This window comes from Mus musculus, chromosome 11 (genome assembly GCF_000001635.26).
Source record: "Mus musculus strain C57BL/6J chromosome 11, GRCm38.p6 C57BL/6J".
NCBI lineage: Eukaryota > Metazoa > Chordata > Mammalia > Rodentia > Muridae > Mus > Mus musculus.
In genome coordinates, this window is record NC_000077.6 from 97453475 (window position 1) to 97468538 (window position 15064).

At 53.2% G+C, this 15064-nt stretch overlaps 1 protein-coding gene across 13 annotated transcripts in view; it reads left to right on the top strand.

Annotated features, from left to right (window-relative positions):
- Arhgap23 (Rho GTPase activating protein 23) overlaps window positions 1-15064 on the top strand; it is a 98046-nt gene that overhangs the window by 49118 nt on the left and 33864 nt on the right. For 11 of the 13 annotated variants that reach the window (XM_006533867.3, XM_030246200.1, XM_006533865.3 and 8 more), the window contains 9 exons: window positions 391-546; window positions 740-851; window positions 972-1029; window positions 2981-3124; window positions 9910-10227; window positions 11321-11382; window positions 11585-11715; window positions 12536-12657; window positions 12958-13113. In XM_006533867.3, coding sequence (XP_006533930.1) covers window positions 391-546; window positions 740-851; window positions 972-1029; window positions 2981-3124; window positions 9910-10227; window positions 11321-11382; window positions 11585-11715; window positions 12536-12657; window positions 12958-13113 — 1259 coding nt within the window. Of the gene's footprint in view, window positions 1-390; window positions 547-739; window positions 852-971; window positions 1030-2980; window positions 3125-9909; window positions 10228-11320; window positions 11383-11584; window positions 11716-12535; window positions 12658-12957; window positions 13114-15064 lie in introns of those variants that run through there. The other 2 variants (XM_006533863.4, XM_006533874.3) reach the window with 2 other exon arrangements.

The window sequence follows — 15064 nt, forward strand, 5'->3', positions numbered from 1 at the left end:
TAAGAAGAAGCGTAGCAAGGACGGTAGGATGTCATCTCCAACCTGGGTCGGGGGTCCAGCCATGGCCAACAAGTCCCAGCTGAGCCTCTTGTCAAGGTGTGCCAATCTAATATGAAGACAAAGAGCTTGTGCCCCAATGTCGACAATCCGATAGAATACTGCCTTGTGTTTTAGGAGCCCACTCCAAGGAGCGTGGCTCAGTGCCCTTGATGCAATGGGAGACTCAGCACCTGCTAAAAGGAGACACTCCTTGACCATGCTCTGGTGGGCGAAATTCCCCAGTGAGGGAGAGTTTAGGGGTTTGCAGTAAGTGCCGCCTGGAGCCTGTGGGCCTGGGGTATCCGGCAAGCCTGGCCTGTGTTCTTCACATCTTCCTTCCTCTGCTGCCAGACGAGCCCACCAGCCCCAGCATTGACCTTCAGGCCAAGCATGTCCCTGCCTCCGCAGTGGTCTCCAGTGCCATGAACTCAGCCCCTGTCCTGGGAACTAGCCCATCCTCGCCAACCTTCACTTTTGCCCTCAGCCGCCATTACTCCCAGGACTGCAGTGAGTGTCTCCAGCCTGTGTTGCTCCCTCCTCTGCTATCTGGTCTTTTTCCCGTGGGTCTTTTTCCCAATGTCTGTTTGCTTCTTCTGGGGCCCCATGGGAGAGCCCATTGATGACTGGAAGGGAGGGCTCCTAGGGTACCCACCAACCTGCTCTTCACTAACCCTGTGGCCGCCTGTGGGTACCTTTTCAGGCAGCATCAAGGCAGGCCGCCGTTCCTCCTACCTGCTGGCCATCACCACGGAGCGCTCCAAGTCCTGTGACGATGGACTGAACACCTTCCGGGATGAGGGCCGAGTGCTCCGGTAAGCCCATGTCTGCACGGGGGTGGGGTGATTTCTGCTCTCTGGGTTGAGCCATGGGTTTGGGTGGAGGATGAGAATCTGGGCCATGCACAGCCCTCACCTTCAGTCCTTGCTCTCCAGGCGCCTTCCCAGCCGGGTGCCCAGCCTACGAGTGCTGCGGAGCTTCTTCACGGACGGGGTGAGCCGGCATAGCGTGTGTGTGTGTGTGTGTGTGTGTGTGTGTGTGTGTGTGTGTGCACCCGCACATGCGCATGTGTCTGTCTGTCTGTATATGTGTAGGTGTGCATGTGTGCATGTGTCTGTCTGCCTACATATGTCTGTCTGTCTGTCTGCCTCTAGAAGGGTGGTAGCCCTACACATCTCGGGTTCCATATCTGTGATTTCTGACCTCTGGCTGCTCGCCCCTTTCCTGTATTTCATCTTCATGCCACCCATGTGGCCTGCCTCCTACCCGGAGACTGCATTTGTGCTCCAATCTGGAAGGTCCTAAATCACAGAGCAGCCCTCCCTCTCTCCCCTCTCCCTCTCCCTCTCCCTCTCCCTCTCCCTCTCCCTCTCCCTCTTCTTCTCCCTCTCCCTCTCCCTCTCCCTTTCTCTTAGGTGCTAGGAATAGAACCAAGGACTTAAGTGTGGTAGCCACACCTGGGCAATATCTCCAACTCTTTTTGTTATCATTATTTATTTGTTTTGAGACAGGGTCTTAGTGTGTGGCTCAGGCTGGCCTCACTCTGTAGACCAGACTGGCATTGAACTCAGGGCCTAGCTTCCAGCTCTTGATTTCTTTCTTTTCTTTTCTATTTTCCTTTTTTATAAAAATATTTATTCCTTTTTAAATTGTTTAGTTGTGTGTGTGTGTGTCCTGCTTGCTTGCTGCATGTGCATGTATGGGTGGAGGCAGAGGCATGGCTTCCTCCCATAGCTGGACCTATAGGTGCTTATTAGCTTTACAATATGGATTGTTCCAGATCTTTTCTCTTAATTTTTTTCTTTAGGTTTATTTATTTCATTTCATGTGTCTGAGTGTTTTGCCTGCGTGTATATATGTGTGTCCTGCTCATGCCTACTGCTGTGGAGGTCAGATACAGATGTTGTGAGTGCTGTGTGGGTGCTGGAAACTAAACCTGGATCCTCCAAAACAGCAGCCAGTGCTCCTAACCACTGAGACATCCCTCCAGCCCTTGGTTTCTTAGGACAGGGCCTTTATTTTATTATTTTTTAATATTTATTTATTTTATATGTATGATGAGTGTACTGTAGCTGTCTTCAGACACACAAGAAGGTGGCATTGGATCCCATTACAGATGGTTGTGAGCCACCGTGTGGTTGCTGGGAATTGAACTCAGGACCTCTGAAAGAGCAGCCAGTGCTCTCAATCACTGAGCCATCTCTCCAGCCCCAGGCCAGATCTTGATAGACCTTGAAGACAGGGTTTAATCCAGGCTGGCTTCAAACTTGTGGTGTTCCTGCATCAGCATCCCGAGTGCTAGCAGCGTTGTAGTGCTAGGGCTCTGAGGCTTGCTGGGAAGCCTCACCACCCACGTGCCTTTTCTGGCCTCCATCTCCTTTTGGTCACTTGTGCACTTTGCTCGCATGCACGTGTGTTTTGTTAGCTTCGCACCTTCAGGGCCACCTGGCACCCCTTGTCACGTCCTTGGCTTACTGAACTGTCCCTGTGCTTGCCAGCTCTGAGGCTGGATTCCTGCTGACACCATCACTTGTTATCTAACTCCTGGTGGGCTTGACTCCCTGTCATGTCGCTGCTTGGTCTTTGTTGATGTTCCCACTTCCACTGTTTACCTAACTCCTTATTGCCACAACTGCTTCCCCGTTTCCTCAATGCTTGGAGGCTGTAAAGCTGAAGGAAGGCCCAGATTGGCTCTTCCAGCATGGGGAGCCACACGTCCTGCTGGCAGGTCGAGCTCTTTCCTCCTTTCTTGCTTCTTCATGAGGTCTCATGACCTCAACACAAACAGTCCAGAGAGGACAAGCAAGCCCATGAGGTCACACAGCACATCAGAGTACAGCCCAGACACTCGCCAGGCCCTTGTGGCTGCCAGTGGTCCATGAGGCTCCTGAGATGCTGGTATTATGGGAGCCACCCTAAACTGCCTAATGTTTTCTCCCTACAGTCTCTAGATAGCTGGGGCACCTCTGAAGATGCTGATGCCCCCTCTAAACGACACTCAACCTCTGACCTCTCAGATGCAACCTTCAGTGATATCAGGAGAGAAGGCTGGTTGTATTATAAACAGATCCTCACCAAGAAGGGGAAGGTAAGGTGGGCTGAGGAAGGAGGACGGGCTGGATGGAAGCTGGCTCTGGCAGAACTTTCCAGGTCCTCTTATACCTGCTCTGAAACTGCTGGCTTCAAAATAACCAAACCAAACCAAACCAAAAAAGACCCCACTTCAGGCTTGAGCCTGAGGAGTCAAGGTGAGAGGCCAGGAAGAGCTTCTGGGGGAGGGAGATTTACTGAACCATGAAAAGGAGGTTAACCGAGAGGCGAGCCTGCTGTGGAACTACAGGGCAAGCTATGTGTGCATCCTGACCAAGCCATTCTTGAAAGACCATGAATGAGTGACGGGGCTCAGGGCAAAGGAGCAAGGGCAGGGTGAAGGAAGCAGACGCCAGTCCTCTTCAGACCTACGAGGTCCTCTGGCCACAGACTTAGTGCTCATGTGGCTTCCCGTGGTGACTTAGTGAGAAAAGCCAGGGAGAAAGAAGACCATTTAGAAGCCACCACAAGATCCAGCCAAGAGCCTTTGTGAGTGGGTGAGGAGAGGAGCAGGAAGGGGCAAATAGAACTCAGAAGGGAGGGGCTCTAACCTCTCGGGGGTGAGACTGAGCACCAGACGTGGAGCCCTGGGCTGGAGATAGAGAAAAAGGAGGCAGGGTGGCTTAGAGATTGATTCTTGACGCCTTGGCTTGTCGCTGTGAGGACTCAGAGCCTAGTGCTCATGACTCAGTGTTTATAAGGGGAGCTGACTAACACTTTCCCAAACCTGCTCCTTAGCATTTAAAAGACATGGTGTGAACAAGGGTGTACCATACTGTGTGTGGTGAGTCTAGTCTGTAATCCAAGCTATTTGGGAGGCTGAGACAGGAGGATGGGAAGTTCATAACCTGTCTAGGCTACAGAGTGGGTTCAAGGCCAGCCTTAGCAACTTACTAAAATTCTGTCTCAATAAAATGTAAAACAAGGGCTGGGGATATAGACTATTGGTAAACGTTTGTCTAGCTGGTGTGAGGGCCTGGTTTCAAACCCTAGTCTCTCTCTCTCTCTCTCTCTCTCTCTCTCTCTCTCTCTCTCTCTCTCACACACACACACACACACACACACACACGAGAAAAAAAATAGTGTTTGAGAAACTCTTACCTGACTTAAGGAAGGGCCTGGGTTCTATTCTTAGCATTGCAGAAAGAGTGGAGGAAAAGTGAGACTGGGGTCCCCACAGAGCTTGGCACTTGGGGGCTGCTGTTCTTCTATCTTCCTGCCATTACAGGAATCCCTCACAGTATTTATGGAGTCTCCAGATTCCTGGACATGCAGCCCCTTATATGAAGCAGCTTGGTGTCTGTGTGATGCTTACACATCCTCCCAGGCACTGTAACTCATCTCCGGATGACGTATCTTGCCTCATGCTATGGGAGGCTATGTAAATAGTTGTTCCTGTGGGTTGATTATGGGATTTGGAGGGAGAAAAAAAACCTCTGTACCCTTTGGTACAGATGCAGGTGTTGTTTTGTTTTGTTTTCTGAGTGCTTCTGGTCCATGTTTGGTCAAATCCATGGTTGTGGAACCTACAGAAGGCCCTGTAGGGTGGGACCTGGGAAGAATGAACTTTAAATTGCCATAGTTTGGATTTCTACACAGCCATGTGTTGTGTGCATACGACTTCAGGAGCAAACTTCGTTCCCTGAACTATAGGATGAGTCAAGAGGTTCTGTAGGCCAGGGAGCACAGAGCCCCTGCTCCTGAGGTGACTGAGGTGAGGGAGTCAGCTTGCTCAGTCCTGTCCTCTTGGGGTTGATGACCACAGAGAAAGTGCTCATTGTTCCTCAGTGACAGGTGCACTGATGGTCGCAGCACAGGGAGTTTAGGGGCTTAGCAGGGTAGGGTTTGTCTGTCTAGGAGGCTGAGATAAAGCTCCTGGGAGTCTGTAGTAGAGAGGAAGTGTATGGGAGGGAGTATCCTGGGGGAGCCCTTCACTAAGGGCTGGAGGGAGGCTGAGAGTTGTGTGCCAGGAACCAGGTTGCCTGGAGAGCCCAGAGCAGGTGGTAGAAGGTGAAATGGGAATTTGATACCTGGGGGATCTTTTCTGTTCTGCGATACGGGGCAAAGTGCAGAAATGTGTGACGTAGCATAGTAGCATGTCTGTGCCGGAAGGAATCTGTATCATTGCCGTTGTTTACGTGATCAAGGCCCTGGGATGGGAGCAGGAGCTGTTTGTAAGAGATTCTAGGGAAAAGGCTGGCTGAGGGCCTCTGGGGCTGAGGAAGGCAGAGGCTAGGCCAAGGATCCTAGCTCCCGGCTTGGCTGGCAGTGGGGACTCTCCCTTGAGCCCCTGGTCACTTGAGGGGAGGATTTGGGGAGAGGAAGGTCTGTTGGAGCTGGATCCTACAGATCCTGTGTGGCTGAGATCCTGTGAGGGGAAACACATAGGTATGGCAGACAGGGAGGTACAGGGAGGCCCACCCCTTAGTCCACCAGGTCACAAGCACCTGTCACCTAAGATACAGAGAGAAGGAGGTGACGGGGATCTAGCAGAGTCTCTCTTTTCCCCTCTTTGATTTTTGGAGACAAGGTTTCTCTGCATAGCCCTGGCTGTCCTGGACGTCACTCAGTAGACTAGGCTGGCCTTGAACTCAGAGATCTGCCTGATTCTGCTTCCTGAGCACTGGGATAAAAGATGTGCACCACAACAGAATCTTGACAGGAAGTGGAAACTGGGAAGGAGGCAAGGCAGGCCGTGGAGCTAAAAGGACATGGGAAGATGGTGGTCACTCCAAGACAGGGTGGCTGAGGAGGGGCAGGAGGCCACGTGAGCTATCCAAGAGAGTCTGTGGGGCCAATATCGTCTACGTCCACGCATGGTAGAAAAATGTCTTAGTGCTGCTTCTCTCAGGGCCTTCAGTGTCACTTGTTTTCCTGGTGCCACATCTGGGAACTAAAGGAAGTGTCCTGGAGTCAGAGCCAGCTACAGACCCTGGGTCTATCCGGGGTAGCCTCATGTCATCTACACCAGTAGTTCCGGCCTCCCTCTCCCATCCTCCACCTCCTTCAGAGACTACCAATGCCAGGCAGAGGATGGACGCATGCATGCGATACTCCTACCTGAGCCACTGTGTGAGGGACATGACCATGGACACTTGCTGCTTAACTTTCATTATCTGTTAGCGGCAACACTGATGCCAGGGAAAGACCTGACTTATTCAGGGTTATCCAGATGGTTTAGTGTCAGAGGGGCCCTTGGGACCACCTCATGCTAACACAGTTATTCTCTTGGAACAGGAGTCTTGTTCATTGCATTAGTGGTAGGGCTGCTCCAGCTGGCACTGTCTTAGCCCAGCAGCTCTGTGATGGTATGCTAGGCTGAAGGAATATGCCATAAAGGAAACTGGACATGGATGCTTCAGCCCTGCTCCCTGGAGGCTCTTGGGGCCCCCACCACCAGGACATAAGCAGATTCAATACAAGCTAATGAACAGTTGGTCGGTACCTAGCCCCGGGGTTGGAGTGTTTGTCCCAGCAGCTTGCTACGTAGCCAGGCCACCCACAGCCAGGATGTGAGCTTCTGGGGCTGTCTGCAGGGCAATGAACAGTCAGAGGCACCTTATCAAGGAGCTGATGCCCGTGACGAGCTAAGAGCAGAAGGAGGCAGCCACGTAAAGAAATGAGAGAAGCTGAACACCTGGGAGGGAGGCAGAAGCATGAAGACTAGGAGTTCTAGTACAGCCCAGCATGGTGGTGCACACTTTTAATCCCAGCATTTGGGAGGCAGAGCAGGCTCAGAGTTTGAGGCCAGCTGGGTCTACAGAGTGAGTTCCAGGACAGGCAGAGCTAGGAGCTTCGGAATCTAGCTCAGTGCAGAATCTACCTGACATGTAAGGCCCTGGGTTCAATTTCTAAGGCAACAACAATAGCAATAACAACAACAACAAAAATAAATAAATAAAATGAAGAAAGGAGGAGAAGAAGAACGAGAAGGAGGCTGAGCATGGTGGCGCACGCCTTTAATCCCAGCACTCGGGAGGCAGGGGCAGGTGGATTTGTGAGTTCGAGGCCAGCCTGGTCTACAAAGTGAGTTCCAAAACAGCCAGGGCTATACAGAGAAACCCTGTCTTGAAAAAAAAAACAAAAAAGAAAAAGAAAAAAAGAAGGAGGAGGAAGAGGGAGAGGAGGAAGAAGAGGGGGAGGAAGAGGGAGAGAAGAAGGAGTCGAAGAAGGAGAGAGGAAGAAAGGGCTCAGCACATGGCCTAGCAGGTGAGGAGGCTTGCTGCCAAGCCTGATGAGTGAGTTCAATCCCTGGTGGAGGTAGGGAACTCCCTCCTTCAAGTTGTCCTTTGACTTTCACTAGCATGCCACAGCACACCCACACTTCCCCACTTCCCCACCCACTTTAAATAAATAAATAAATAAATAAATAAATAAATAAGAGGTGGGGGAGGGAGAGGGTGCAGGAGAAGCAGCAGCTGGTGTACAGGCTCTAAGAAAGGAAGGCAGTCACTGGTAGGCAAAAGCCAGGTGGCTTGACAGAAGAAGCAGAGGGGTGAGTTTGAAGTCAGCATGGGACCTCAGGACCTGCTGTTTGCTCTAAGGGGCTACCCAAAGGGGAGTCTTTCACTGCTGTAGGGCTGCTGCCTGGAGGGCCAGCTGAGAGGCGCTGGGAAAGTTGGTGTTGTTGTCCAGGTGAGAGGGTCAATGAGGGGGACAGGATGGTGGCAGCCAGGTGGGGACAGGATGGTGGTACCCAGGAGGGGACAGGTGATACTCTGAAGGAAGCAGAGTTGATTTCTCATGAGCTAGATGTCAGGGGCAACTCCCAGGTTTCCGGGCAACTGGGTGGATTGACTGAGCTGGAAAAGATGGTTCAAGGGTGGAGAACAGGTTTGAGGGCAGACTCAGGTACTATAGTGAGCAGGGAGCATGGGGCCCACCCATGCTGTGTGCAAGCTAGGGGCAGGGCTTGGGGTTGCTGAGCAGGCTTTGAGCCTCTCAGGGCTGAGCTGGTGCCTATCACAGGCTGGAACTGTACAGTTGGGATCAGCAGATGGCTGCTTAAAGCCACAGGTGTGCATGGTGTGGGGCAAGCTCAGAGCGAAGCCCTGAGGCCTCCTCTGCAAGGCAGGTCTCTTTCTCTGTTGCCCCTTGGGCCTGGACTTTGCTGTGGAGTGCTGTCTGGATAGGTGAATGGTTAGGGTCATCCTTGGCTACTGCCTGCTAGGCACACCTCTCCCTTCCCTATCTCCAGACAAACGTCTCTGAATGGTAGTTCACTCTAGGTAAGGAAGAACTACAGGTTGGGGCTGAGGACGTGGCTCAGTGGTTAAGAGCACATGATCCCCCCCACACACACACTTTTCTCTCTCTCTCTCTCTCTCTCTCTCTTGTTTTTTTTTTTGTTTTTTGTTTAAAACAGGGTTTCTCTGCATAGCACTGACTGTCCTGGAACTCACGCTGTAGAGCAGGCTGGCCTCAAACTCAGAGATCTGCCTGCCTCTGTCTCCCAAATGCTGGGATTAAAGGCGTGCATCACTACCACCCCCACTGGGCTAGCACATGGTCCTCTTTCAGAGGACCCAGGCTGAGTTCTCAGTGCCCACAGGACAGTTCACAACCATTGCTAGCATCAGGTCCAGGGGATCTGGTGCCCTCTCCTGACTTCCATAGGTACCAGGCACAAACGTAGCATATATTCCTGCAGACAAAACACTCATACATATAAAATAGAATGGAATAAAATGAACTACAAGTATAGAGGGTGGATTGAAAGCAAGGAAGAAGCTGAGCGGTGGTGGCACGACTTTAATCCCAGCACGTGGGAGGCAGAGGCAGGCAGATCTCTGAGTTCCAGGCCAGTCTGGTCTACAGAGTGACAAAGTGAGTTCCAGGACAGCCAGGGCTACACAGGGAAACCCTGTCTTGAAAACAAAAACCAAACCAAACCAAAACAAACAAAAAACCAAAACAAAACAAAAAACAGAAAAAGAAAAAGGAAAGAAAAAAAGAAAAGAATGAAAACAAACCAAAGCAAAATCAATAAACTGTAGAAAGGAAAGAGAGGCTGTCTGTGCCAGATGCGCAGAGCAGTGCGGCAGGGCTGGAAGCAGCCTCTGGCTTTGATGATGTGGAGGCTTGCTCCCCAGTGACCCTCAAGAGTGGCTTCTAGGCAGGGCACCCCTAGTGGAGTCTTGAGGGAGAGTCAAGGCACTGGGGAGGGCACCCTCCCCAGACTGTTGGCAGCTCCTGGTCGGCACAGTTTTGTTGAGGGTGATGCACGAGGCAGGGTCTGTGCAAGGGATGGCATGGTAAGAAAATGTTTTCAAGACATGGTTTCTCGCCAGGCAGTGGTGGTGCATGCCTTTAACTTAGAAGGCAGAGGCTGGCGATTTCTGAGTTACAGGCCAACCTTGTCTACAGACAAGGTTTCTCAGCCAAGCCATGGTGGCCCACATCTTTAAACTCACCGGGATCAGCCTGGCCTTGAACTCAGAGATCTACCTAACTGCCTTCTGAGTGCTGGGACCAGAGGTGTGGGCCACCACACCCAGTGGCTTGGTGAGATTTTATGCTTCTGGGGGCCTTATTCCTTCTTGGATTCCCTTCCAGGCCCCCAACTCGCAATGCTGGCATTTAGAGTAGGTAGAAGTTGACATCTTGTGGGGATACGTGGTAGGTACTGAGAGGCCATGGGTTGGCTAGTGGAGGGGAGGCGGGATGGACTAGGGTCTGTCTCCTCTGTAGTCCATGGCCTGCTGCTTCTCAGCCTCTGGCGGACCCGTGACTGGCCTGGCTCTCACCGCTGCCCTGTTTCTCCCACTCTGTGTCTCCCTGCAGAAAGCGGGCGGCGGCCTGCGCCAGTGGAAGCGCGTCTATGCCGTCCTGCGGGCGCGCTCGCTCTCGTTGAGCAAGGAGCGGCGGGAGCCCGGGCCGGCGGCTGCGGGGGCTGCGGCGGCCGGCGCAGGTGAGGACGAGGCGGCGCCCGTCTGCATCGGCTCCTGCCTGGTGGACATCTCCTACAGCGAGACCAAAAGGAGGCACGTGTTCCGGCTGACCACCGCTGACTTCTGTGAATATCTCTTTCAGGCTGAGGATCGGGATGACATGCTGGGCTGGATCAGAGCGATCCGGGAGAACAGCAGGGCCGAGGGCGAGGTGAGGCCCTGGGCTTGTGCCCAGTGGGCCACCAGAGCAAGGCAGGGGCAGGGCAGGGCAAGGCAGGGCTGCCTCTCAGCTGTTGTGACCTAGGGTAGCCACTCTGAGCCTCGCTCCCTCTCCTAGGAAAAGAATCTACCGTGGGACTGTCCACGTGAGTTTGGGTTTGAGGACAGATGCATGCACTGGCTGCAGGACGGCTGGCATCCTCAGGGCCCAATGACCAGCCAAAACAATAACAACTGTGATGGTGACAGTAATTACTGTCATTGTTGGGACTGCCTTGGGCAAGCTCTGTCCCATTGAGGTCAGCTCCAGGCCAGCCATAGCCTCTGGTAGGCTGGAGTAGGCCACCTCCAAGGGATGGGGTGCAGAATGAGTTGTCCTGAGTCAGAGGGCAGACACACTGCAGCACTGTCCTGAGTCAGAGGGCAGACACACTGACCTTAGCCAGAGGCTTAGCCTTTGGCAGCAGGTGGGCAGGGGTTAGGCCAAGTGATTTGGCAGGGGTTGGGGAGAGCTTTAAAAAAAAGAGGCATCCCTCCTGGGAACTGCCCATGTCTCCTCAAGGTCCCATCTGCACGGAGGTCATTTGATACACCTGGGCAGAGGAAGCACAGTCTCGGTCTTGGAGGATGGCGTCGCTATGAGGGCCATCTGCCTGGGCTTGTACCTGGATAGCCCTTTCCCTGAGGATGGCGGTGGGGTCCTCCCACTTCCCGGCAGAGGGCCTGTGTCCCTGTTCTGGAGGCTTTCTCCTGGGTTACTGTAGTAGCCACCTGTAGCCATTGTCCCTCTGTACATGACAGGTCTGGGAGCAGTGTTATGCAGTTCTGCACCCCAGCATGGAGGCTGCTTTGTCCAGCCTCCCTATGCTTATTGCCAAAGTGACTGGGGCTCAGAGATGTTAGGTGGCTTCCCCAAAGTCACACAGCTGCCCAGGGAGGTCAGCCCTGGCCTTTGTCCATCTGGGTCTATGCTGTCCATATGGTGGAGAGAGGCAAGGCTGAGGCAGGGGCCAGGGAGGAACTCTGGTAACGTGGGCTGTGGGCCCTGATGTGGTTCATCTCTCCTCCCCCTCCCCTCACTGCAGGACCCCGGCTGTGCCAACCAAGCTCTGATCAGCAAGAAGCTTAATGACTATCGCAAAGTGAGGTAAGGCCAGTTCTCCCAGAGCAGCCTGTGGTGGGGAGGAAAGCCTATGGGGTTGGGAGTTTCCAGGCAGAGATCTCTAGTCCTCGCTCAGACAAGTGAGCCGAGAGAATTGTCTCTAGTTGGAGAGGACGGAGGCCAGGGAAAGCGGCACTCTGGGCCGCTCCAGATGAAGACACCCCTCCTCTTCCTTTTCCCTCTGCAGCCATAGCTCTGGGCCCAAAGCCGATTCCTCCCCTAAAGGCTCTCGGGGCCTGGGAGGCCTCAAGTCTGAATTCCTCAAGCAGACTGCAGTCCGCGGCCTCAGAACTCAGGAGCAGCCCCCAGGAAGCAAGGGTAGGAGGGCTGGGTGCACAGTGGGTGCTTGTGCTGGGCAGCGCCCCTGCCTGTGTGTGCCCAGGGCGCCCCAGCCTGTGTGTGCCCAGGGCGCTCCAGCCTGTGTGTGCCCAGGGTTACTGCTGCTTTCTGCTTTAAGTGTAAGCCGATGAGGGGTCTGGAGCCTCAAGGTTTCAGGGCTGAAAACATCTGGATTCTGGTTTGCTTCCAGAAAATTCTTGTAGGCAGCCCTCTGTTTCTGCTTGTGTCCTTTGGGAATGAGAGGCTCACTGCAGGCAGGCCTGCATCTTTACACTTTGGGCTATCAGGAGCCACTTCCTGGGCCAGAGAGACTGCCCAGCAGTAAAGAGCTTCCAGAGGGCCTGAGTTGGATTCTCAGAGCTTACAAGTACCTGCAGCTCCAGCCTCAGGAGACCTGACACCTCTGACATCTGTGGGCGTCAACACTCATATGCATCCCCCAGTACACACACACACACACACACACACACACACACACACACACACACACATATTTTTGTTTAAACTTTAAAATCTTTTTTTTTTTTAAATAGCCGAAAGAAAGCATTTCCTTTGGTCATGCCAAAATGTGCTCTCATCTCACAGATTGGTCCTTGAGGCCACCAACTACCCTCATGGAGCCATGGTCTCCTTCCTGGGGGCCAGTCACCTTGCCCCCTAAGCCTTCTCTCACCTTTCAGTCTCCCTAGTTATTTGATGAAGTCCCTGTGTCCTAGTGTGTGGGTGTGGCATTGAATGTGTGGGACCCTTCTGACCTCCTTCAGCTGACCCCAGCTCTCTTTGCCATTGTTCATCCCAGAAGACAGTGTTGCAGCTCCCAAAACCCCCTGGGGCATCAATATTATCAAGAAGAACAAGAAGGCCGCCCCGAGGGCATTTGGAATCCGGTTGGAGGAGTGCCAGCCTGCCACCGAGAACCAGGTGGGTCCCCACAGTGCTCGAAGCAGGCAGCACCTAGGAGACCTGGGTAGGGGACCAGAGCTGTGAGGATGTAGCGGCTGCCCGTTCCTCATGTACACAGCCAGGTGGCTGCCGAACTGAGGTCCGCCCTGGTTTGCACCTTCTGAGTCGGTGGCTCATATTAGTTCTGACCCTTAGATGGAGGCCGTAAAGACTTCATCTCCTCGGGTGTCCTGGTAGCAGCTCTGGTCTTAATTCTCTACCACTTAGCCTCCTACCCCAGCCATCTCCCTAATCCCTCTCCCATGTCTGTGCTCCTAGCGTGTCCCCCTGATCGTTGCTGCCTGCTGCCGTATTGTGGAGGCCCGGGGGCTGGAATCAACTGGCATTTACCGGGTACCTGGCAACAACGCAGTGGTGTCTAGCCTGCAGGAGCAGCTCAACCGTGGGCCAAGTGACATCAACCTGCAGGATGAGGTGGGTGTGGCTCGGCTGCTGGTGGAGTCCAGGAACTGCCTGGTTGTACTCACCATGTTCTACTCTGCTTGTCACTGGGCCAGAGTGTCCAGGTGGCAGGAGAAAGCCTGCCTGCCCAGTCAGCAGGCCCAGTGGGCACCTCCCCAAGGATGGCCCAAAAAGAAATGGAGCCCTGGCCTGCTGGGTACTGAGACAGAGGCAGCTGTTTTGTTTTGTTTTGTTTTGTTTTGTTTTGTTTTGTTTTGTTTTGTTTTGTTTTGTTTTGTTTTGTTTGAGAGGGTCCTCTATGTAGCCCAGGCCTCTGCCTTCCAAGAGCTGGGATTATAGATATGTGCAGTGGCAAGGCAGCTGTCCTCCCTGGCTAGGTGACAGTTTTGCATGAGCACTTAGGACGGCCCAGTTCTCTCAGCTAAAATCAAATACAAATACGGGCAGAGAGAGGGCTGAACACTTGCTGGGAATTGAACTTCCAAGAGAGCCAGCTAGTGAGCATTTTTTTAGGCCTCCTGCTGCTCTTCCTGCCTCCCCCGCTCTCCTCTGCATCCTCATCCTGCCCACCCTCTCTCCTTTCTACAGTCCTTTAGCACCAGGCAAAATGGGCTGCATTCCATGGGCCGCTGAGGTTCAAAGATCCCTGGCCTGGTGGAAGAGGGTGCGCCTTGCTTTCAAGGTGGCCGGCCACCAGTGTGTAGCCTGGAAAGAGAGGCTGAAGCTGAGAGCAGACTGTAGCTGCTGACACACTGCACCAAAGAGTGGGTAGTATGCCTGGCAGTTTTCAAATGATTCCTGGAGTCTTAGGTTCCCAGAGGGGCTTTGAAGAGGCCACACTCAAGTCAAGACCCCTTCCTTTGCTGGATGGAGGGCCACCCTGCTCTGCTCTGAACTTTTCACATCTATTCGTTTATTTGCTGGGGGCTCCACACAGACTTTGTGTATGCTGTGGTGCACGTGTGGAAGTTGGTTCTTTCTTTCCATCATGTGCGTCCCGGGAGCAAACTCGGCTTTGGGCTTGGCACAAGCACCTTTACCTGAGCGCCTCTCTCACTAGCCCACCTTGGATTTTTTTTTAAGATTTATTTATTATTATTCATTAGTACACTGTAGCTGTCTTCAGACACACCAGAAGAAGGTGTCAGATCTCATTACGGATGGTTGTGAGCCACCATGTGGTTGCTGGGATTTGAACTCAGGACCTTCGGAAGAGCAGTCAGTGCTCTTAACTGCTGAGCCATCTCGCCAGCCCCACCTTGGATTTTTGTGTTAAGATTTTATTTGACCAAAGGGGCTCTAATGCAAAGGGCTTTACAGGGGAAAGCCACGAATCTGGCTAGTGAAGCACCACAGACCCCAGGACCTGCCATTAAGCACTTGTGTATAAGAGGAGGGAGGGATTGCTGAGGGATGGAGCAGAGGCAGCCTCCAGAGTTCCTGAGGGTATAGGAGAGCAGGTGGGAGAGTTGGCAGGGAATGACAGCGTTGTTTGAGACTCGTGGAAGGGTTTGAGGGTTGGAAAAAGGTGGATACACTTTTTGTGTTTGGGGGTGGGGATGTAAGACCCAGGGGGAGTGATGGGTTTCTAAAGCTTTTGACCTTGAACCAGAGGACTGTGAGGAACTTTTGGCAGATCTGGGGGGAGCACTGCCGAGGGTAGGGTGTGAGCGAGAGCGATGCTGAGGTTTTGTGGAGAACTGAGAGTGCAAGCCCGGGAGCAGAGGGGGAGGAAAGAAGCCCAGAGATGCTGGGGTCACTAATGGTCAGGATAACAGAGGGCCCTGGGTAAGTGGAGGCCGGGAGAGGGAGGAAGGACAGGCAGAGAGACCAGAGGGAGGACTGGTATCTGTGTGAGGAACAGGTTGGCTTGAGGAGAAGCTGAAGGAGATGAGTCAGATTGTGGCCCTACTGCATTTGGGATGATGGCACATCACCTATGTGGGTTGACAGTATCCTCAGG